We start from the raw sequence: 24169 nt of genomic DNA on the forward strand, positions 1-24169 counted from the left end.
ATGGTGATCATATCACCTATCAGCCGCCTCTTCTCCAGGCTAAACATCCCCAGCTCCTTCAACCTTTCCTCATAGGACTTGGTCTCCAGACCCCTCACCATCTTCATCACCCTCTTCTGGACCCTTTCCAGCTTGTCTATGTCCTTCTTAAAATGTGGTGCCCAAAACTGAACACAAGGTCTTACCAGAGCAGAGTAAAGCGATACCATCACATCACGTGATCTAGACACTATACCTCTGTTGATACAGCCCAAAATTGCATTTGCCTTTTTAGCCACCGCATCACACTGTTGACTCATGTTCAGCGTATGATCCACTAAGACCCCTAGATCCTTTTTGCACATACTACTGCTAAGACAAATCTCCCCCATCCTATTGGATTTTTCCTACCTAAATGCAGAACTTTACATTTATCCCTGTTAAAATTCATTTTATTGATTTTAGCCCAGTTTTCCAGCCTGTCAAGGTCATCTGTATCCTGTTTCTGTCGTCTTCTGTGTTTGCAACCCCTCCCAATTTAATATCATATGCAAATTTAATAACCATTTCCTCTATGCCTTCATCCAAATCATTGATAAAGATGTTGAACAAAACAGGTCCCAGGACAGATCCTTGAGGCACTCCACTTGTCACTCCTCTCCAAGAGGATGAGGAACCATTCACAAGCACTCTCTGGGTGCGATCTGTCAACCAGTTACAGATCCACCTAACGGTAACAGGATCCAAACCACATTTTACCAACTTGTCAACAAGGACAGTATGTGGAACCTTATCAAAAGCCTTACTGAAATCAAGATAAACGATGTCTATAGCATTCCCCTGATCCAGCAAGGTAGCCACTTTCTCAAAAAAAGAGATCAGGTTAATCTGACATGATGTGTTCTTGAGAAACCCATGCTGGCTCTTAGTAATCACATCCATTCTTTCTAAGTGTTCCAGGACTGACTGTTTGATGATTTGTTCTAAAACTTTTCCAGGTATAGATGTCAAGCTGACGGGCTGGTAGTTACCTGGATCATCTTTTTCCCCCTTCTTGAAGATGGGGACAACATTCGCCCGCCTCCAATCTTCTGGCACCTCTCTTGTTCTCCAAGAATTGTCAAAAATAATAGTCAGAGGCTCAGAAATTACATCCGCAAGCTTTTTTAGAACCCTTGGATGAAATTTGTCTGGCCCTGAGGACTTAGTTTCACTTAAAGAAACTAGGTGTTTATGTACTAACCCTATGCTGTTCCTAGGTTGGAACTTCATACTCTCCTTATATGTTCTGTTTTTGCCATGTTGAGCATCGTTTCCCTCAGAAAAGAAGACTGAAGAAAAGTAGGAATCGAGCAGTTCCTCTCTCTCTTCATTACCTGTTACAATTTCACTTTCTTGCCCTTGCAATGGGCCTACCATGTCCTTGCTCTTTTTCTTACTCTGAACATAAGAAAATAACCCTTTTTTTGTTGTTTTCAGCATCTTTGGCCAGTCTAAGCTCATATTATGTACTCTTATTTGCAATTGTTATGCCATTAAAGGTTTGGAATTCGAATTCAATATATCTTTTGTACAGGAAATAGAGTATTTGATCTTTCAAAACTGCATGAGGCCCTGTGCAGTTTTGAAAGATTAAATACACTTTTGGTGTTATGGTGACAAAACAAATATGAGCATGCACTTTTTACACATGGTAGTACACAAGGTTGTATAGTTTTTCTTGTACACAGAAAACTCCTTTTTGAGTCTGAGCACTGATATTATTCCTACAATTTGACAGAGAATAGCCAAGGGATGTTATGCCATCTTTCACCAGTTATTTCTTTGCTCTTAAAAAGGAGTGCTACCTTGAGAAGGGCTGTTACATCCCTCATAACAGGTGAGCAGCAATGACATATTTGTTGTTTCTCGTGTGATCCTGTAGCAAGGCTGCTGAGATAGTGGGGGAAAACCACATACTACTGCTAATACAAGTCTCCCCCATCCTATAACCATGCATTGGATTTTTCCTACTTAAATGCAGAACTTTCCATTTCTCCCTGTTAAAATTCATTTTATTTGTTTTAGCCCAGTTTTCCAGCCTGTCAAGGTCATCCTGTATCCTGTTTCTGTCTTCTACTGTATTTGCAACCCCTCCCAATTCAGTATCATCGGCAAATTTAATAAGCATTCCCTCTATTCCTTCATCCAAATAGTTTATAAAGATGTTGAACAAAACAGGTCCCAGGACAGATCCTTGAGGCACTCCTCTCCAAGAGGATGAGGAACCATTCATAAGCACTCTTTGGGTGCGATCTGTCAACCAGTTACAGATCCACCTAATGGTAACAAGATCCAAACCACATTTTACCAACTTGTCAACAAGGATAGTACGTGGAACCTTATCAATAGCCTTATTGAAATCAAGATAAACAATGTCTACAGCATTCCCCTGATCCAGCAAGATAGTCACTTTCTCAAAAAAGAGATCAGGTTAGTCTGACGTGACTTGTTCTTGAGAAACCAGTGCTGACTCTTAGTAATCACATCCATTCTGTCTAAATTTTCCAGGACCGACTATTTGATTATTTGTTCTAAAACTTTTCCAGGTATAGAGGTCAAGCTGACGGGTTGGTAGTTACCCAGATCGTCTTTTTCCCCTTATTGAAGATGGGGACAACATTCGCCTGCCTTCAATCTTCCGGCACCTTTCCTGTTCTCCAAGAATTCTCAAAAATACTAGCCAGAGACTCAGAAATTACATCTGCAAGCTCTTTTAGAACCCTTGGATGCAATTCATCTGGCCCTGAGGACTTAGTTTCATTTAAAGAAATTAGGTGTTTATGTACTACCCCTATGCTGATCCTAGGTTGGAATTTCATACTCTCCTTATATGTTCTGTTTTTGCCATGTTGAGCACCATTTCCTTAAGAAGAGAAGGCTGAGGAAAAGTAGGAATTGAGCAGTTCCGCCCTCTCTTCATTACCTGTTACAATTTCACTTTCTTGCCCTTGCAATGGGCCTACCATGTCCTTGCTCTTTTTCTTACTCCGAACATAAGAAAAGAACCCTTTTTTGTTGTTTTTAGCATCTTTGGGCAGCCTAAACTCATACTGAGCTTTAGCTTTCCTAACTTTTTCTTTACAAGCACTGATGATTTGTTTATATTCATCCTTGGTTATAAGGCCCTCCTGAAGGAGTCTTTTTTATTTCTCAAGTCTTTAGAGAGCTGTTTATGGAGCCAACTCAGCTTCTTTAGGTTTTTCCATTTTTTCTTCTCATACAAATCATCTGTGATTGCACTTTCAGTATTTCGCTTTTAAGAAACTCCCACCCCTCCTGAACCCTCTTTCTCCTACGTATTTCTGACCATGGGATTTTACCCAGCATAGTTCTAAGTTTATCAAAGTTTGCCTTTCTGAAGTCCAACCTATAAGTCTAACTGTGTATAGTTTTTCCCTTCCCTAAGACTTTAAATTCCAAAATCACATGGTCACTACTGCCCAGGGTGCCCACTATTACCGCTTCTTCAATCAATTCTTCCTTGTTGGTGAGAATCACATCCAAGATAGCAGATCCCCTTGTTTCCTTCTTCACTTTCTGGAAAAGGAAGTTGTCAGCAAGACAAGTCAGGAATCCATTTGACTTTCCACTTTTCATTTTTAGCAGAGTTGGACTTCCAACAGATGTCCGGGTAATTGAAATCTCCCATGAGCACTTGTATCCCTTCTCTTGGAGAACTTTGCAATCTGTTGTAGAGGTATCTTATCCAAGTCCTCTGCCTGGCTTGGTGGTCTATAGCAGAGGCCCACAATAATATCACTGTTATTTCTTACTCCTTTTATTTTTACCCAGAGACTCTCAGCTGAGCTGCCATGTTCAGATTCACATATTTCCTCACAAGTATATACCTCCTTCACATATACTGCTACGCCTCCGCCCTTTCTCATTTGCCTGTCCCTTTTTAAATAAACTGTACCCCTGAATCCTAATATTTCAGTTGTGAGTGTCATCTCACCAAGTTTCAGTAAGGCCTATTATGTCATAGTCTCCCTCCTGTATTAGAACTTCCAGTTCCTCCTGTTTGTTTCCCATACTCTGTGCATTAGTGTAGAGACATAGGAATCCATGTTTTATGCATTCTGAGGGTTTAGTTTCTGTACAAACCTGCAAGTTAACATTACTTAGCGTATGCGCCACTCTCTGCAAATCTTTAATTTTCTTATTCCCAGTTTCTGGATCATATGAGACTTTGAATTATTGTCTCGCTCCCCCATACAATTTAGTTTAAAGCCCTCTTTATTAGGTTAGCAAGGCTGTTACCAAACACCCTTTTTCCTACCATCGTAAGGTTCAAACCATCTCCCGATAGAAGACCACCATCTTGAAAGCGTAAGCCATGGTCCAGAAATCCGAATCATTCCGACGACACTATCGACGTAGCCAGTCGTTTATTTGAAGTATTCTTCTTTCTCATCCTAAGCCACGGCCTTCAACAGGAAGCATTGACGAGAATACAACCTGTGTGCCCAGCTCCTTCACCTTCTGACCCAGAGCTGCATAGTCTTTTCTAATACTTTCAGGGCTATGACAGGTAGTATCATTTGTTCCCATGTGGATCAGCAAGAAAGGATAGTAATCTGTGGACTTGATAAGTCTTCCAGTCCTTTCTGTCACATGCTGGATGCTTGCACCCGGCAGACAGCAGACCTCTCGGGATGGCAAGTCCGGTCGGCATATTTTGGGCTCCACCCCTCTGAGCAAGGAGTCTCTTTTCACCACCACCTTCCTCTTCCTATATTGGGGAGCAGAAGCTTATCCACAGGATCCTGAAAAACTTTGTTCAAGCTTCGTGGAGGCTGGGGAAGCAGCCCTGGTTCCAGTGGTTCAGAATCAATTACTGTGGGGAGATCCTAAAACCTATTGCTGAGCAGCAGAGGCTCAGAACATCTCCTGATTTTCTTTCTCCTTTGGCTACATTTTCCCAGGAACCTTCCTCCTGTGTTGGGTTCTCTTCTAATTGCTGAGATACCGTTTTCTCTCCCTCCTCTTGTCCTTTCAAGAGCGCCTCATGCATTTTGTCAAGAAAATCCTCGCCTTCCTTTATACACTGCAGTATGGACAATCGTGCCTCCAGTCCCTGTATCTTCTCCTCCAGGAGGGCCACTAACTTACACTTGCTGGAAGTGTAATTGCTGCTACACTCAGGTAGAAATACAAACATCCCACAGTCTTTCCACTTCACTGTCACACACCTGGCTGCCAAAAGAGGCACAGGCTGTGTGTGCCCTGGAGGAATAGTCACAGTGCTCATGTGCTTGGAAGGTGCTTGCATGGTGCATCCTGGCCTTTCAGAATTTGGCCCAGAAATGTGCCATGAAAGCGCTTCAGCTCGTTCCCACTGGGAAGTACCTGGTGGCTTTTTGAGGTGGAGTAGATCCGCAGGAAGATGAAATGGGTGTGCTTGTGGCTTGGGGCCCATATGTGCATGCATAAATGCACATTTTAAATTGGGGGGAGGGGTGGCTGTGTTGGGCAAAATTGCCCATCTGAATGCAGCCTAACAGGCACATAGAAGGAAGCTTTCAGTTTCATCCGTGTATATCCTCTTAAATGCAGGGCTTTTTTTGAGCAGGAACCGGCTGGCTTGGTGTCATGGGTATGTTGCCTAATATGTAAATGAATTCCTGCTAGGCTTTTTCTACAAAAAAGTCGTATGTGAAACAATGGGGTGTGGCCTAATATGCAATTGAGTTCCTGCTTGGCTTTTTCCTACCAAAAAAGCCCTGCTTAAATGTATTTTGTTAACATACAGATTAGATCAGAGGTGGCCACTGTAGCTGGGGAGCCACATGCGGTTCTTTTACACATATTGTACGGCTCTTGAAACACCCCACTCCACCCCTTGGGCTGGCTTGGAGAAAGCATTTGTCTCCTTAAATCACTTACTTAAGCCAAGTTAGCTGGAAAATGCATTTAAAGTTGAAGTTGCTTTTTTTCCACCTATCCCTCCCATCTATTTTCCTTCCTTCCTTCCCTCAAACATCTGACGTTCATGTCTTGTGGTTCTCAAACATCTGATGTTTATGTCTTAAGGCTCTCAAACATCTGACACTTATTTAGTTATTTATTTGTTACTTTAGTCTTATGTGCTGCCCTCTCCGCAGGTGAACAGTCAATTCTATGTGGCTCTTACATTAAGCAAGTTTGGCCACCCATGGATTAGATTATTACAAATGTGGGAAATTAGGAACAGACTGCTTTTTGGAAGTTTTCATTATCAGCCCAAGTGGACGTTAAAGGCAATATGTGACTTCCAGTTGCCTACATTTACTGTAAAGCTTATTTATCTGGGAGAAAGCTGCATCAGACTCAGTGTGATTTACTTCTGAATAATATGCATAGCATAGTGCTGGTCATTTGTTTTTAAATGTCTAATGCTAATGAAAGATATATGCAAATATCAATGTTAACTTCAAAACAGACAAAGATGATAAGTAGCTGCACTGGTTCACACCAAACCCCCTAACCAAAAGTTATGCATACATTTTCTTTGGATTAACCAAAACAAATGAAAACACAGTAGAAACATTCAAGTTATCTGGATCTTTTCATAGTTTTTAAAAACATGTGTGGGGTGGGTGGGTTGCACATTCTGTCACATCTTGTTGTTGTTCCGTCACATAGTCAAGTTCGACCCTTTGCAACCCCATGGTCAAAGTCACGCCAAGCCCTCCTGTCTTCCACCATCCTCTGAAGTCTGCTCAAATTCATGTTTGTTACATCAGTAACGCTGTCCACCCATCTCATCTTTTGCCATCCCCTTCTTCTTTTGCCTTCCGTCTTTCCCAGCATCAGGGTCTTCACCCGGGAGTCCTACTTTCTCATTTGGTGGCCAAAGTATTTGAGCTTCAGCTTCAGCATCTGACCTTCCAGGGAACAGTCTGGGTTGATTTCCTTTAGGACTGACTGATTTGATCTTCTTGCACTCTCAAGATTCTTCTCCAGCACCACATCTCAAAAGCATCTATTCTTCTGTGCTTGGCCTTCCTTATGGTCCAGCTCTCACAGCCATACATTACTACTGGAAATACCATTGCTTTGACTATACGGACTTTTGTTGGCAGGGTGATGTCTCTACTTTTTATTATACTGCCCAGGTTCACCATAGCTGTCCTTCTAAGGAGCAAGCATCTATTAATTTCATGGCTAGAGTCACCATCTGCAATGATCCTGGATCCCAGAAATGTGAAGTCTGTCACTACTTCCATGTCTTTCCCTTCTATTTGCCACGGTGTGATGGGGCTGGATGTCATGATCTTAATTTTTTTGATGTTGAGTTTCAAGCCTACTTTGTGCTCTCCTCTTTCACCCTCAACAAGAGGTTCTTTAGGTCTTCCTCACTTTCTGCCATTAGAGTGGTATCATCTGCATATCTGAGATTGTTGATGTTTTTCCCGGCAATCTTAATTCAGGCTTCTGCTTCATCCAGGCCAGCATTCCGCATGATGTACTCTGCATATAAATTAAATAAGCAGGGTGACAATATACATCCTTGTTGAATTCCTTTTCCTATTCCAAACCAATCAGTTGTTCCATATCCCATTTTGGCTGTTGCTTCTTGACCCTTATACAGGTTTCTCAGGAGACATGTGAGGCGGCATGGTACTCCCATCTCTTTAAGGACTAGCCACAGTTTGTTGTGATCCATACAATCAAAGGCTTTAGCGTAGTCAATGAAACAGAAATAGTTTTTCTGATACTCCCATGCTTTCTCCATAATCCAGTGAATGTTGGCAATTTGATCTCTAGTTCCTCTACCTCTCTGAAACGCAGCTTGAACTTCTGGTAGTTCCCGATCTACATACTGCTGAAGCCTAGCTTGTAGGATCTTTAACATGACCTTGCTGGCATGTGAAATGAGTGCAATGGTGCGATAGTCTGAACATTCCTTGGCATTACCCTTCTTTGGGATTGGAATATAAACTGACCTTTTCCAATCCTGTGACCACTGTTGCGTTTTCCAAATTTGTTGACATAATGTGTGCATCACTTTAACAGCATCATCTTTTAGGATTTTGAATAGCTCAACTGGGATACCGTCATCTCTGCTCACTTTGCTGTTAGTAATGCTTTCTAAGGCCCATTTGACTTCACACTCCAGAATGTCTGGCTCGAGGTCAGCGATTTCATCATCATGGTTGTCAAGGACATTGAGATCCTTCTTGTATAATTCTTCTGTGTATTCTTGCCACCTCTTCCTGATCTCTTCTGCTTCTGTTAAGTCCCTACCATGACCATCTTTGCACGAAATGTTCCCTTGATTTCTCCAATTTTCTTGAAGAGATCTCTTGTCCTTCCCATTCTGTTATTTTCTTCTATTGCTTTGCATTGTTTCTTCAGGAAGGCCTCCTTATCTCTCCTTGCTGTTCTCTGAAAATCTGTATTCAGTTGGGTGAATTTTTCCTTTTCACCTTTGCCTTTTGCTTGCCTTCTTTCCTCAGCTATTTGTAAAGCCTCATCAGACAGCCACTTTGCTTTCTTGTATTTTTTTTCTTTGGGATGGTGCTGATTGCTGCCTTCTGTACAATGTCATGAACCTCCATCCATAGTTCTTCCACCACTCTATCAACTCTAGTTCCTTAAACCTATTCTTCACCTCCACTGTATATTCATAAGGGATGTGATCAAGGTCAAACCTGAATGGCCTAATGGCTGTCACATCTTATAGGGAGTGCATATATATCATGCCTGTACATGTTAAAAAAAGTCAACATGCATTCATTTTCCAAAACAAACTGGGAACCAGTACCTAGATAAATGTGGGATTCAAATTGTACATTCTACTACACTTGCATCGAACATAACATGAAAATTATTGAACTCATCTATTAAAACACTTCAAGGGTGTCCTGTGCATGGATTATATATATGTTCACCGTAACTGGTGAACAGGGCTACTGTATTTGTGCCCTGAGCTTGTATCTGGAGAGGCAACTTATACCTTTCAGAAATAAAGAATATATGATTTTGTTTTTCTCCTTTTACACCCAGGACTGGATATAAATTTTATTTTAAAAATAAAAATATACTTCAGTAGTAATTATTTTCTTGCCATTCGATTTGGAGAAAAATATGCCGATTGTCCGAGAGTTTTCTAGTCGCTAGCTAAAAAGCCCCCTCATATTCTGCCCCGGGGAGCCCAAAACTGCGCTGCAGGGCAAGGAGACGGCGCGTCCAGAGGGGGCCACATTATGCTAATAACGGGGGGCGTCCCCAATGCAGCCATCTGGGCACAGAGCCGAACTTTGGAAAGAGAACAAGGCGAAAAGAGCCAGCCAGCGGGTCCGCCCCTTGCCTTCCATTGCCCAGCAGTGCTGCGCGCTCATTTGGCGCGGAGAAGCGTACCAGGTTCGAGTAAAGGGAGAGGACGACGCAAGACGCGTTTCTTCGGTGACCGCCTCAGTCGACTCCCTCAGCCGCTGCGTCCGGATGGAGCCGTGCTTCAGGCACGCCAAGGTGCTTCTTTGTGTCTGGCTTTCTCTCGGTGAGTTCCAGAAAACGCGCATTTTTTGCGGAGCCATTTCGTTCTCCTGGAGCCGGCGGCGGCGGCGGCGCGGGGGAGGGGGTGTTTGGTGAAGCATGGCCACTTTCGGGGGCTGTGTCCGGGGTTCCTAGGTGCTTCCTTTAGGTAGGTAGCCGTGTGGGTGCGAAACAAGAGTCCTATCACCTTTAAGACCGACAAAGTTTAATTCTGGATGTAAGCTTACACCCAGAACTAAACTTTATCGGTCTTAAAGGTGCTACTGGACTCAAACTTCGTTCTACGTACTACGCTTGTGGGTGGAGAGGGGGGCACTGGCGCCTCATGCTATCTGAGTTGTGCTCGGCTTTTTTTCCTTTGCAGCTCTGTTCTCGTGCAGCGCCGCAGCGCAACTTAATCCAAGCGTGGCCCTTAGCTCGGCAAGGTAAGGGAGCGGAGCGGATACTGGTGGGAACTAGATGGGCGTAGTTGATTTAACTTCCTAACGCTGCGGATAACCGGCTTGGGAAAGTGGGATTGGATTTCTTTGTCTTTTGCCCCAAGTATGTCACAGTGTCCCTTTTCTCGTTATGTTTACTTCTTGTTGAAGATAAATTTGCCTGAAACACACCTGGGAGAACTCCTGTACCTTTAATAGATTAATTAAAAAGGTAGCATAGAAAGGAAAGTTCAGCCCTGTGAAGGACCTCCGCAACCATGTGATGGGCAAAACTATGCCTAGTGAAATTCTGCCTCCCAAACTTTGACTTAAAGGTACAGGAGTTTTATCATAGTCTGGTCTGAAATAGATAGAAAAAACAGCCAATGGCATGATGTAGGAATAACTTCCTGGTTTGGAAGCTGAATCTTGACAATCCCAGTACTTTGTCTATTAAGTAATTTTGAACATGAGATCTGCCTCAGTTAAAGCAGGTAAATATAGTATCTGTGATGTTTGAGGTAGTATTTCAGAACCATTTCAGAATATCAGCTTGTTTGTGTCTGATATTCACCACCCTATGAAATGTATATATTTTTCCTCTGTCAAATATTTTCGAAGAAAATAATATTTTCCTCCTTTTTATCTATGGAAGATATGTGGAAACAAACATGTAATAGCTGAATCTAGTTTAATAGCAGAAACAGTACTTTCCTACAAATAAAGACATGATTTCCCCCTGCCCCCCCATCAATAAGGTGGAAATGTGGGGATCTGGAGCCACAGGGAGCATTTTCTCACAGGTCTAAATCCATATCAATGTATCTTCTACCATTACAATTTAGAATACTCTAACCTGTGCTCAACACTTACCACTTTATTGCTAAAAACTAGCAGCCAGTTTAACTGAACTGTTTGAGAATTTACTTTATGCAGGATCAAGAGACAAAACCCCTTAAATCCATTTTGTCACGTATGCACACATCATAAGGAAATTCCAAATTCTGCCTGGAGGCCTCAGTCTGAGTAAAAGTAGAATTGCAGCGTCCCTGAGTTCTGCATGAGTAAGAAAGGTACAGGTTACCTTTGCCAAACAAACCCAGCCTTGTTCTTTCCTTCCTAGGAACGGCAGCAGTGCAATACCTCGGAAAGGAGATCCTAGTGCCCTGGGAGAGCAGGTAGGGCAAGGGCACCCACTCACCTGATGGGAGCTGTTTTTCGGTGTATAAAACATGGAGTTCTGTGATCAATAGCTCACAGGCTAGCTCAGCCATACATTCACCAAAGGGAGGGGGTGTCATATTTTCTTTCAGTCATTTGGCTGCTGAGCTGAATGTCTTCCTTATCTCCTCACATTTGATTTGCCAGCAGTGTTAGAAAAGAACTGTGTTTGTAGGAGTCTTCAGAGGAGAATAGTGAAAGGCCTTGCTTTCATTAATAGTCATGTTTGCTGTAAGAGCATTTTGCCTTTGTTTAATATGCAAAAAATGGACAGTTATAGTCTTAGCATTAAATAAAATGTATCTTCTATATATTTACTTACAAATAAAAAGGCATTACAATATTTTATGTACATCAGATGTTAATAATTTACTGGATCTCTTGATGATGGTTGCTTTTTGAGTAAGTCATGATGGGAGTTACTGTGCTGATCATTTTAGAAGTTCTCCATTACTACAGGTGCTTTTAGATTGCGACTGTCCTGTTTTTGACTGAGGAAGCAAACTACAGTTATCCCAATGCTACCAGTAGCAAAAAGAAATTGATCCCAAATTTATAAGCCTTCTCTGATTATTAGTTTTCTTTGAAGTTGTATTTAGACAGAAATCCATAGGAACATCAACAGTGGAACAAATTACTGACAACTTGTGTTCTTTTTATTGTAAAGTATTGCTTTTATGGTATTAATTTTTTCAACTTTTATATGAATAATGCTTGGCAGAATGAATATTGTAAGCCATCTTAGAAACTCATTGGATCATATTGGATATAATTATGTTTTCATGGGCACATTGCTCCTGATATGTTTCTAGCAATGTCAAAGAATTCTAGCCATATTCATCCTTGTCTGTAGTAAGAGAAAGTGATTATACCTCTACTATCTGTTCTATATGTGCAAGACATAGTGTCGGCCATTTTTTCCAGTACAATTTCAATTTTAAAAAAATGTGAACCATCTGTTTTATAATCTGTTGTGCCATATACATAATTGTTATTTTGTTTACAATTATATTGAAGTACTGTGTTTGCAGCCCTTGCAGTATTCCTGTATGAGTGGAACTGCCCTAAATGAATTTTTCTTTCCCCTTGTGCATTGCTGGATCAAATGTAAGGTGTTTAAAATACTGTAATTTGAAACAAATACTATAATTAAAACAGAGAAAAGCTAGTTTATTTAATATGTAGGCCTGATTCAGGAGTGGGCATTAATAAAAAGACCCTCATTAACAGTGACATTCAAGTAATTCTGCATGATACATAAGAACTATATAAATGCATATATATTTTCCTTTCGCACTTTGCACAGTCTTTGCTAATGGGAAAAATTAAATTTAAAAAACTATTCGCTTTTGGCTTTGTACAGCTTAACTATGGCCAACAAAGAGACTCAGGTTCTTTCTTTCTGACCACTGTTTGGAAAGTTCAACAGGGAGAAGAACATTCTACACATCTACAAACAAGTAATTAAATCAAGTGCAGATAAGGCCAAAGGCTTGAATTTACAAAAAGGCATCCATGGAACGGAAATGGGCTCTTTGTTACATTCTCAGACTATTTATCTCAGATCTTTCACACAGAATGTAACTTGGAAATGGATACTTGGTGGATCTGGTGTAAATTGTAATATTTTAAATGTTATCGAGTAAAACCATATTCATGGTACTGAAGTAGTACTAACATTTGTCATAGTAATTAAATAAAGTACTTATTGCAGCTCAGCCCTATGCATGCTGATTTAGAAGTAATGCCATTGTGTACCTATCCAAATAAGGAGTCATAGAAAAGTATGTTTGTAAAAACCAAATAGGAGGTCTTGTAATATTTATTTTGGTTAGATTGTGTGTCATTTAAAAAAGAAAATGTGGTTTTTGCAGCACTGAATTTTTCTATTATGTAATTCTCAATATCAAAATCACACATTGGAGGTCTGACTTACTTTAATGAATATCCAGTATTCCCTTTGGAAAAATCAGGTTTTCTGGCAATTTTTTGCCCTCCAGGTTGAAATGGTAAATGTTTGGAATTCTTCCCCCCCTCCCCACCAATTACAACCCATACAATGTAATCCCAAAAACATTTCCTGGGAGTGAGACCTACTGAATAGACCAGAGTATGATTTTGAGTAGACATGCTTAGAATTGCTCTCATAGTATTCCACTCATAATTGGGGGAAAACATTTTTTGATAGTGTGCGCCCTCGGCTTAATGGGGGAGATAACTTGTGTACTTGTCTGTTTCTGAATTTTCACCCACAATGATACAAATGGTTGAATGACTGAAAGTGCGTAAGTATCTGTTAGTATACCCCTGCTCCCCAATCTTCTGCTGAAGCCATTACTATATTGAAGGGGGTAATGGCTTGGTTCATGAAAGTTAGCAAGTAAGGAGAAAGTGTAAGACGCTATTGTTCTGGCATGCTTTTGGCCTGGATGGCAGTTAATAATTGATTACACAGGATTATTATATCTAGTCTTAATTGTGTTTTAAGCATCTTCATAAGGCTTTAAATGTTGCATTTTACCATGTGATCTTGTGACCAGCTGTCCATTACCTGAATAGTGGGCAGGTGTCACCCTTGTTTTAGCATTGACTACAAGTTCAGTGCTTCATGCTTCTCTATATGACTGAGTGGCAGTCACTTACTTGTGCAGGAGGAAGGCACAATTGGGATGAGCCTGCCTTCCTAGGTTTGCCATATTTCAGCTGGGTTCCAGATTGAAGCCCATTCACTTTGTGTTACATCCTTTTAGGTAAGGTCAAGACATTTTGTTCAGAGGCCTGTAGCAAATTCATACAGCAAAAGTGGTGATTTTAAGATTTTTAAGTTTAGTCTCAAAACTGGAATTCTTAATTAGGGCTGATTATTGTGAACGCTGATTATGGTGAAAGTCATACCTAGCATTAATAAAATTCACAGTAGTGTTTGTAATCCCTCCCAGCCTGAGTTTACAATTAAGAATTTATTGCAGTATTATAGCAAAAGTGGCAACACTTTTACAGCGGTTTTTGCAGACATGTGTATTATACAGTCTTGAGTAATATATCAGGGTAGACTTATGGTCTCATAATTCTCTCTCAGACACGCATGCATATTCTTGTATTCAGCATTTTTCATTATTACAAGAAATAAATACTGATATGTTTGTAATATCGTTCTTCTTTCCCTAAAGGTGTTTGGAACATCAGTTTATAACTCTTCATCTACCACGGTATCATCTTCCAGGGAAAGAAGATTTCGTTCCACAATCTGTGAATCATCCAGTAAGCCCTTTATTGCTTTTTTTAATTCTTAAAAAAATCAGACAGCATTAATAGTAATCCAATAAATTGTCTGATGCAGCTATCCTGTGTGCATTTTCCTGGGTGGTGGGGGGATCACATTTAGTAGACAGGGGCTTTTCTGCGTAAACATGCATGTGCTTTACTTAGTTATGAAAAAGAACATTATGTTTAAAAATGACAATGCACTGGGACTCTTCTTTTACTTGAGAAAAGGAATTAGGGGATATTGCATTTAAAGGATAGACAAAAGCCTGAATTCTAAAGCCTTCTTTCCATTTGTGCCTTCCTTTGGATATTGAAAAGGTGGTTGTCCGTTGCAGTCTGCATCCTTTTAGTTATTGACTCCAAAGTGTCTAACACCAAATATATTTATTTATTTGTTACTTTTTTGTTACATTTTTTTATCCCACTTTTCCACCAAGGAGTTTGGATTTTTGGTTTTGGAATAGGCTGCCATCAGTATTTTGATGATACCCAGCTCTACATTTCTTGAACTAAATTGCCTGGTGATGCTGTAGAGGTCTTGAACCTGTTCATTATTGTTATGATTAAATGGATATGGGTGAACAAATTGAAACGGAATCCTTACAAGATGAAAATGATTGGAAGGGTTGATGTTTTGAAGGACATTTTGCTTCCCACTTTTGATGAGGTCCAGCTGGCACTCGCTGATTCAGTAAAGAGTCTTGAGGTTACACCTCATCCAGCATTATTGCCGGAGAAACACTGTACTATAGTTGAAAAAAAAAACATTTTTTCCATTTCCATTTAGCCTGGAACATGGCCCCTCTAGGAGTCCCGTGGTGCAGAGTGGTAAGCTGCAGTACTGCAGTCCAAGCTCTTCTCACGACCCGAGTTCAATCCCAGTGGAAGCTGGGTTCAGGTAGCTGGCTCAAGGTTGACTCAGCCTTCCATGCTTCTGAAGTTGGTAAAATAAGTACCCAGCTTGCTGGGGGTAAAGTGTGGATGGCTGGGGAAGGCAAAGGCAAACCACTCCGTAAAAAAAAGTCTGCCATGAAAACATCGTGATGCAACGTCACTCCAGAGTTGGAAACGACTGGTGCTTGCACAGGGAACTACCTTTACTTTTTATCGCCCCTCACCTTGACTCAGCTGATCTGGCTCCATTCCATCATTACATGGATCCATGGATCCATTCCACCATTACCTCTAGGCAAGACCATTTTAATGTACATGAATCAGTTCAGAAACCTGGTACAGAATGCTACTGTCAGGTGCTCGGCAGAACTTGCATGTCATACACATTCTACAGTCATTACACTGGCTACAGATCAGTTACTGAGTTCCGTTCATGGTACTGGCTGTCACATATAGAGTCCTTAATGATTTCTACCTATTTGCAGAATTGACTCTCCAGCCATGATCATCCATAGCACCTTCATTCATCTGAGCTAAGCCTTCTGAAGGTACCACGTTGCAAATGGATGAGATTGGTAGCTGCCCATTCACACACATTCTCTGTTGTGGCCCCCATCTTGTGGAATGGCATGTCTGAGGAGGTCATTCCACTTCTTTCATTTCACAAAATGTGCCAAACAACTGTTTGGAAGGGCATTTTAAAAAAGGGATTAGATTTGTAGCACAATGGAATAGTCTGGGAGGATGCTTTTGTAATGGAATATAGTCTACTGCAATGTTATGTTATGTAGGCATCATTTTGCTTTCTCTGCACTGTCTTATGCCATTGTCATTCCATCTCTGAATTGTTTATAGTATACCTTACCTTAAGCAGTATGCTTTTTATTGTTTTATAATTTTGTAAATCCTGTGGCATTGTTTGTTCGATGTCTTATGCTGTATGGTTGCACTGTTTTTTATTCTGTAATCTGCCTTGCACCTTAGTGAGAGTGGCAATTTGAACCTGCAGTTCCCAGTCTGACACTTAAAGGGATACCCAAAGGAATGTGCTGTGTTTTGGAGGAAACAGTTTGCTACTAAAAAGGGGAAGTGGAAACAAGATTTGGGATTAAAGCCCCAGAATGGTTACTAAAATCTGCGTAGGTTTGAACATTATGCTTGCCTCTGCATAGTGGGGGCTAATGAAAAAGGTTCAGAAACCACTTTTATCAGGGTGGTTATGGTATTGGCAGATGAACCTATTCACACATCCAAGTTTCACATGAATCATCAATGTAGGGTAGTTATAATGTGTGAAAAAAGCTGCATAAATTCACTCTAATCTGCTGTTGCACATCAATGTGATTACAGTTCTTAAAATTCTGAAACTGATACTGCCAATTCGGTCTACATATTTATTTCAATAGGATATTATACATATTTAAACACAGCTTTAAATTATATCAGGATTATGAAATTTTAAATTCCTAATAAAGACTTAAAAGGTTTAGTTCCATTATGTAAGTCCACACATAGATCCAGGTGGGCAGCCGTGTCGGTCTGAAGCAGTAGAACAAAGCAGGAGTCAAGTTGCACCTTTAAGACCAACGAAGTTTTATTTAGAATGTAAGCTTTTGTGTGCTAGAAGCTTCATCAGATAATAGAATGGAATGGCAAGCAGTCCTAAATATAGAGGAAGTGGACAGTGAATTAGTATACAAAATCATGGACATGTTTTTTAGATTAAAAGATTTGTGATTAAAAGAATCACAAGTTGAAGTCTGGTGACTGCGAGTTTGTGTTGACTGGGCTGAAACAACAACAAAGGCAATATATGTCGGAATAGCAGATTGATGTCTATGTCATTAGGTGAAGTGCACTGCACACTCAGGATACCTAATGACATAGACATTAGGTATCCGACGTATATAGGTATTCCGACATATATTGCCTTTGTTGTTGTTTCAGCCCAGTCAATAGACACTAGGAATACATCCAGTTGCTCTCTAATGCAACAAAGGCATTAGAATATTTTCTGTGCCCAGAACCCTGAATAAATGAGACTTCTAGGGTTCAACAGTGTTCTAGAAAGACTGCAGAAATACTATATTATCATCATCCTAATACAACCCTGAATGAGAAGGAAAGTAGAACTTCGTCCATGTTTGTCACACAGGGTATGTGTGCATTGTGTCCTTGTGTGAATCATAATAAACACTGTGACATTTGAAACATGTTCATATACATAGTGGGATGCATAACAGGAAAGCACAATTGGCCATAGTTCCTTGCCATGGCTCCTTTGTATGTTTGGAAACATGAACTTCCTTTGTCAGATGTTCCAGGAGATATAGTGCATAAAACATTGAGTTGCCTACAGCAAACTTTCATAAGATTTCATGAAGGATGTAGATGGGGGAAATTCATTGACAGGTTGGTGGTCTTATATTGGTTTAGGGAAGACTTTTCAAAAACTGTCACTGATTCCTCACTAGTAGTCGCTCCACCCCTGGGCTTCTGCTTTCCTTGGATCAAGTGATAGATTCCCACTAGTTGCTGCGCAGCTGTATTTTGACTCGTGGTTCCCTCCAGTTTCCCTCACAGCTTCTGAATCTCCAAAAAACCAGAGCAGGAAGCTGCAAGGGAAATTGGGGGATCAACAGATCAAAATGCCCCTGCACAGCAACTGGTGGGGAGTTGATTGCGTGATCTGAGGAAAGCAGAAGCCTGGAGGTGGAGTGACTGCTAGTGAGGAATTGGTCAAAGGTATTCAAAGAGGGATTTAAAAGAGGGAGGAGGATTTTAAAGCTTGAGAGTTTATTGGTATATTTACAGTTCTATCTTATTGTGTTTTATTTTTGTTACCCCTCTTTATCCTGATGAACTCAGGACTGAAGGCAGGTAACTACTGTATAAAATCACATAATTAAAAACATAAAAAACAACATTAAAATTGGATTCTACAAAAACTTGATCATAGCTAGAAAAATATATCTTTTGGCACAGGCTGCTCCATACATTCTGCCTAATTTACAAAGTACCAGGGCTTTTTTTGAGCAGGAATGCACAGGAACACAGTTCCGGCTGGCTTGGTGTCAGGGGTGTGTGGCCTAATATGCAAATTAGGTCCTGCTGGGCTTTCTCTACAGAAAGCCCTGTGTGAAACAATGGTGATGTCAGGGGGTGTGATTTAATATGTAAATGAATTCCAGCTGGGCTTTTTCTAGAAAAAAAGCCCTGCAAAGTACCATTGCTGGATCAGGACTTGTGCTATAGCAGTTGCTTCATTTATGTACTTCTAAACTGGTAGAAAGAGCTCCGTGGTGCAGCATGGTAAAGCTGCAGTACTGCAGTGGGAGCTCTCTGCTCATGACCTGAGTTCGATCCCAGTGGAAGCTGGGTTCAGGTAGCCGGCTTGAGGTTGACTCAGCCTTCCATCCTTCCAAGGTCGGTAAAATGAGTACCCAGCTTGCTGGGGGGGAAAGTGTAGATGTCTGGGGAAGGCAATGGCAAACCACCCCGTAAAAAAAAAAAGAAAGTCTGCTGTGAAAACGTTGTGAAAGCAATGTCACCCCAGAGTTGAAAAAGACTGGTGCTTACACAGGGGACTACCTTTACCTTTAAATTGGTAGAAAGAGACTATAGTTGCCAAGTCTAATTCAGAAAATATCTGGGGACTTTGGGGTGGAGCCAGCAGAGCAGTTCCCCTGAAAACAGTCTTCATTTCCTTATTCCCAAGCAGCTACACATCCTGCATTCATGTGTTCTCATTCTCTCTCTCTCACACACACACCCACACACAGCCAAAATAGTTTGCAATCCCACACTTGTGTGGTCTCACTGGGGCAGTTTACTCACAAGTTGCTGAAGTTCCAAGTTCTCCAGACTAACATAGGGAAACCAAAGGTTCTAGTTTACCCTTTACTATGCAAACAACTTCTGAAAAGATTGTAAAACAAATGGAGGGTCTGGGAGCTAACTAGGAGCAGCCATGTTGTTTTGCCAGGTCACTCTGCCCACATTCAGCCTGGCTCCTACAGATTTAAAGGCACAGACACCATGTCCAGAAAGCAAGCCTTTCCAAGCTTCTTCTAGGAAGGAGCCTGGAAAACTGAGGGATCCCCTGTTGGGACCTGGGGATTGGCAAGCCTAAAAGGGATATAGAAAGGGCAGTATCACAGCTACCTTTGGAGAGGGAGCCCTAAGCAGAACATGCTATCTTTAAAGACCCCAGATGGAAGAAGGAATCTTTTGATGGCTTCTAGCAGGAGGAGCTGTATGGATCAGTAGCCCTAATAATAGCTTTTTTGTTAATGTTCTTTGTAGCTGGCATCCTAAACTGGGAAACTTTGATACTAAATGTTTGGCAAAATTGGTAGTGAAAGCATTAATAAGAGGAACTTTTAGAAGAGGAAATCAGGTGGAAAATTGCTTTGAAATTTAATTGGCATTGAACTCATATTTTTGAGATCTGCTGTGTCTTGCCAGCTAATTAATGATGGATATCAGAAATCAAAAGAATGCATCGCAGGAATGTTATTTTTTTGCTTGTTAGATCATTTTGTAAAAACTTCCAAATTATCGCAAGCGTTTTCTTATGGTATTGAGCAGAAACTTAATTAATGGGCAGTGACCCTTCTAAAGACCACAAAATGAGAACCCAGGATTCAGTTTAATTCTGTGGCAATGTTTTGAACTAAAGTTCATTTTAGTACTCCTAACTTTGCTGGTTTCTTTGAAATAACTTACTGGTGATGTCTTGAATATAGTACAGTGTGGTTTAGAATAATTTCAGATGTGTAGGCATGTTAGGCTACAATCCTAAAAACATTTTCCTGGGAGTAAGCCTCATAGAATAAAATGGGGTTTAGTACCAACTAGACCTGTATAGGGTTGCTCCCTTAGCGTGTTATAGCAACAGTAATAGATCTAATAGCAGGCAAACAAGATTTTATTTCAGAATACTGTTTTGGAACTGGAAGCCCATTTAAAAAAATTCAGTATAGTGGGTCCTCACTAGATGGATATTTGTATAGGAGGCTTTAGAAGAAACAGCGGGACCAAAGGGTTATAAAAAGTAGGAAGTACAGGATGTAATTATGTAAAATTGATATTAATAAAAGTCTTTGTGTTTCTCTTGATTACATTTGGATATTACATAATTATTTCTTGTGCATCCTGCATTTTGTGGTTCTCTGGACCTTCTGCTTTTCCCTCCCCACCCCATAACCTCATATATAAATATATACTTAGTGAAGAGCCATTGCACTGCATTTGACAATGTCGGCTGCAATTCACTAAAGTTTATGCTGGAATAAAAACTTGTTGGTCTGCAAGGTCCTAGTGGACTCCTTGTTTATTTCAAAATAGTTTGTTTGGGATTTGTTTACCTTGGGTATTTTGTAAAAAGTAATTGAAATATAGAATTCAAAATACAAGGTCCCGTCTACTCAGAGAGAAGTCCCATTTTATTAAATCAGGTTTATACCCAGGAAAGTGTTCCTAGTGGTGCAGCCTGAGGGTATGTATGCATGGTGTTAAGTGTTGTCAAGTTGTTTCTGATTTATGGCAAGCCTGTGAATTAGCATTCTCTCAAACGTGCTATTGTGAGCAGCATTGCAAACTGAGGGCTGTGTCTTCTTTTATTGAGTCCATCTATCTCATGTTGGATCTTCCTTTTTTCTTGCTGCCTTTAACTTTTCCTAGCATTATTGTCTTTTCCAATGACTCCTGTTTTCTCATAATGTGACCAAAGCATGATAGTCTCAGTGTAGCCATTTTAGCTCCCAGGGAGAGTTCAGGATTTGGTTTAGGATCCACTTATTTGTCTTTTTGGCAGTCCACAATATTTGTAGATCTCTCCTCCAAAACTGCATTTCAAAGGAATCAACATTCTTCCTCTCAGCTTCGTTCATTGTCCACCTTTTACACCCATACACAGTAATGGGGAATACTATAGCATGAATTAACTTGAGCTTGGTCACCAGCAGCACACCAGTTTCAGTCTCCTCCTTGGATGCGGTCTCCCTTTTGGTGATGATGGAGCTAAATAATAGAAAATCTTGAACAATTTCAGTTTCTTCATCATCATCCTTCAAGTTGTGTAGTTCACCAGTAGTCATTAATTTGATTTCTTGATGTTCAGCTTTAAGCTTCATTAGTAGTCGTTTCAAGTCTTCACTGTTTTCTGCCAGTGATGTGGTGTCATTTGCATATCTCAGATTCTTAATGTTCCTTCCACCAATTTTCATTCCAACTTCATTTAAATCTTCATTCCTTGTGATGTGTTCTACAGACAGATTGAAGAGTTAAGGAGATAAATGCATCCTTATCTGACAGTTTTGTCAATTGAAACCATTCTGTGTCTCTGTATTCTGTTTTAACAATGTCCTCTTTTCTGGAGTATAATTGTGCATCAAACCCATCAGATACTGTGGCATATCCATTTCCTTTAAAGCCAACCATAGTTTTTCAAGATCCACACAGCCAGGGCTGGCCCTAGGCTGTGGAGCGCCCCAGGCATGCTTGCCGCCTTCCTGCCCCCCTGACCCACAGAACTGCGCGCTGGCCAGGCCCCCTCCCCCATTTTCTCTCTGATGATCGGAGTCATCAGAGCGAGTGGGGAAAGGCACCCAACTGGCGCACTGTCTCTGTAGCTTTCTTTGAGCGTTGTTCAGAGAATGCTACATAGACTGCACACTGGCTGGGCGCCCCCCCCCCCACTTGCTCGCTGATGATTGGAGTAATCAAAGAGCAGGTCAGGGAGGGTGCCTGGCTGGTGCGCAGTCTCTGTAACGTTCTCTGAGCATCCTCCGCTTTTGGATTTTTTGTATAAATACACACACACATATACATATTTATGAGTTATAAGGATGTGATATTGCCACTATCTGCTTAAGTATCCATCTGTTGGATGGCATCATTAGATCTTGAATTATTAATGACTTATAATGCAAATAATTATATATACCTTTTAAACAGATTCATTCACATGCTTTAATGGAGGCGAGTGCATGCACAGGCAGTTGTGTGACTGTAGTCGATACAATGCAACTGGAGCAAGATGTCAGATAGGTGAGTAGAAAATGCAGTTTGCAGGGTAAATACCACCACTGGGCTAATTTAAGACTCTAAATTAGGCTTACATCCCTGTTGACACAACTGTGCTCAGAACTCAGATCAACTGCCTAAAGTGCCTAAAATGTGCCAAGTGCAACTGGAAAGTTTTTGAAGTTGATACAGGGTTATGCTGCATTACACTACTTGTGTAAATATTTTTCTTTCTTTTGTATCTCATTGTGTACCCATAATCTCTCCTTCAGAAGTATCATTAGCATCAGCAAGGTACATTCCTTCTGGATTAGATTTGAGTCCAGTAACATTTTAGGGACTAACAAGAGTTACGCGATAAAAGATTTGACAGTCAAACCTTGAGTTTGACTCTTGAAAGTTTATGCCCTGAAGCTCTTGTTGGTCTCTAAGGTGCTACTGGACTTGAACCTAAGTGTTCTACTGCAGAACAACATGGCTACTCTCCGAAATATGAATTACTTTCTGTGTCCCCATAGTTTATAACACAGGAACAGAACGAGACAATATATGTCGAACGTGGGGACAATACCATTATGAAACCTTTGATGGGCTTTACTACTACTTCTCTGGGAAGTCTACATATGTGCTTGTGAGGCAGAATGAAATGGATGAGCAGAGCTTCTCTATTCAGGTAAAACTTGATTTTATTAAAGTCCATTTCAAATATATTTACAATAAATGTAAACATTTTAATACTTTTTAAAAAAAAGTTGTGAGAAACCTGTGGTTTAGTTTAGGGATGGGCATCAATTGAATTATGAACCAAAATTCATCATTAACTGGGCCCAGTTTGTAGTTTGCAAACCTTGGTTTGTGCCATCCCACCACAGGTGGCTTTGGGAGAGTCATGTGGTTTGTGTCAGCAGATGCCCTGAAGGTTCATGGTTCATGAGACACTACAAACCTCCACAAGCCTCCATTTTCCCAGTTCATGCCTATCCCTAGTTTAGTTTGCTTTCTCCTGAATCCCTTTAGAGGTATCCCTTTAAATGGATTTGCAAGCTGTGCTGCTGTTGCTGCCTCAGTGGAGCAACTCACAAGTGAACTCTGGGTTTTTAAATGCCTTCTGAGTTCACTTGTGAGTCACACTGCTGCTTCTGTGGTGCAGCTTGCACAAGCCATTTAAAGGGAACCCCCTTTAAATGACTTTTGCAAGCTATGCTGCATCACTAACTGGTTTGTAAAATGGAAAGGTCCCTGGAGGTTCATGGTTCATGAGACACTACAAACCTCCATAAGCCTCCATTTTCCCAGTTCATGCCCATCGCTAGTTTAGTTTGCTTTCTCCTGAATCCAAAGGTATGAGTAGAGAAATACTATTTTCAGATGAACTCCAATTGATTGGGTGCTTATAAGGTTAAGTTTGTAGACTTAGCTCTCAGTGTGTGTCCCAAAGAATTTAGAATGGAGTTAAGGAAGTGTAACTGACTAACAACCTTTTTTTAAAAAATAGAATACATCATTAGGATTCAGGAAAGCCCATGAATACATGTAAAACTGTTCTCCCTGTTCCAAAGAGTGAGAGGGGCTCATTATCCCCAAATACTATCAAGTGGCTTTTGGGAAGATGCAGTAGGAAGAGAGCCATAGATTCATATTGAAAGGTGTTTTAGATCACTACCCATGAAAATAGAGGAAAATGTGGTATATTTGTGGACTGAAGAGTTGGGTGGGTACCATATGCACTGAAAACCAAAATATTGCACTCATACATGCTTTGTGCTTTTGTGACAGTGCTATTTGAAGCTGAGGAAAACTGAAGTTTCCTCACTTCCATAGCACAGTAGTTGTATATT

General features: G+C 40.7%; 1 protein-coding gene across 1 annotated transcript in view; it reads left to right on the forward strand.

The window, feature by feature from the left end:
• The first annotated feature begins 9411 nt into the window (after positions 1–9411).
• The window catches only part of OTOG (otogelin), a 232290-nt gene continuing 217532 nt past the window's right edge, over positions 9412–24169 (forward strand). Inside the window, exons 1-6 of the mRNA XM_060262032.1 lie at positions 9412–9505; positions 9866–9926; positions 11044–11098; positions 14312–14402; positions 22263–22355; positions 22850–23004. Of these exons, the coding sequence (XP_060118015.1) occupies positions 9451–9505; positions 9866–9926; positions 11044–11098; positions 14312–14402; positions 22263–22355; positions 22850–23004 (510 nt within the window). The 5' untranslated portion in view covers positions 9412–9450. The remainder of the gene's footprint in view (positions 9506–9865; positions 9927–11043; positions 11099–14311; positions 14403–22262; positions 22356–22849; positions 23005–24169) is intronic.

The sequence above is a fragment of the Heteronotia binoei genome, chromosome 21, assembly GCF_032191835.1.
Source record: "Heteronotia binoei isolate CCM8104 ecotype False Entrance Well chromosome 21, APGP_CSIRO_Hbin_v1, whole genome shotgun sequence".
NCBI classification, from domain to species: domain Eukaryota; kingdom Metazoa; phylum Chordata; class Lepidosauria; order Squamata; family Gekkonidae; genus Heteronotia; species Heteronotia binoei.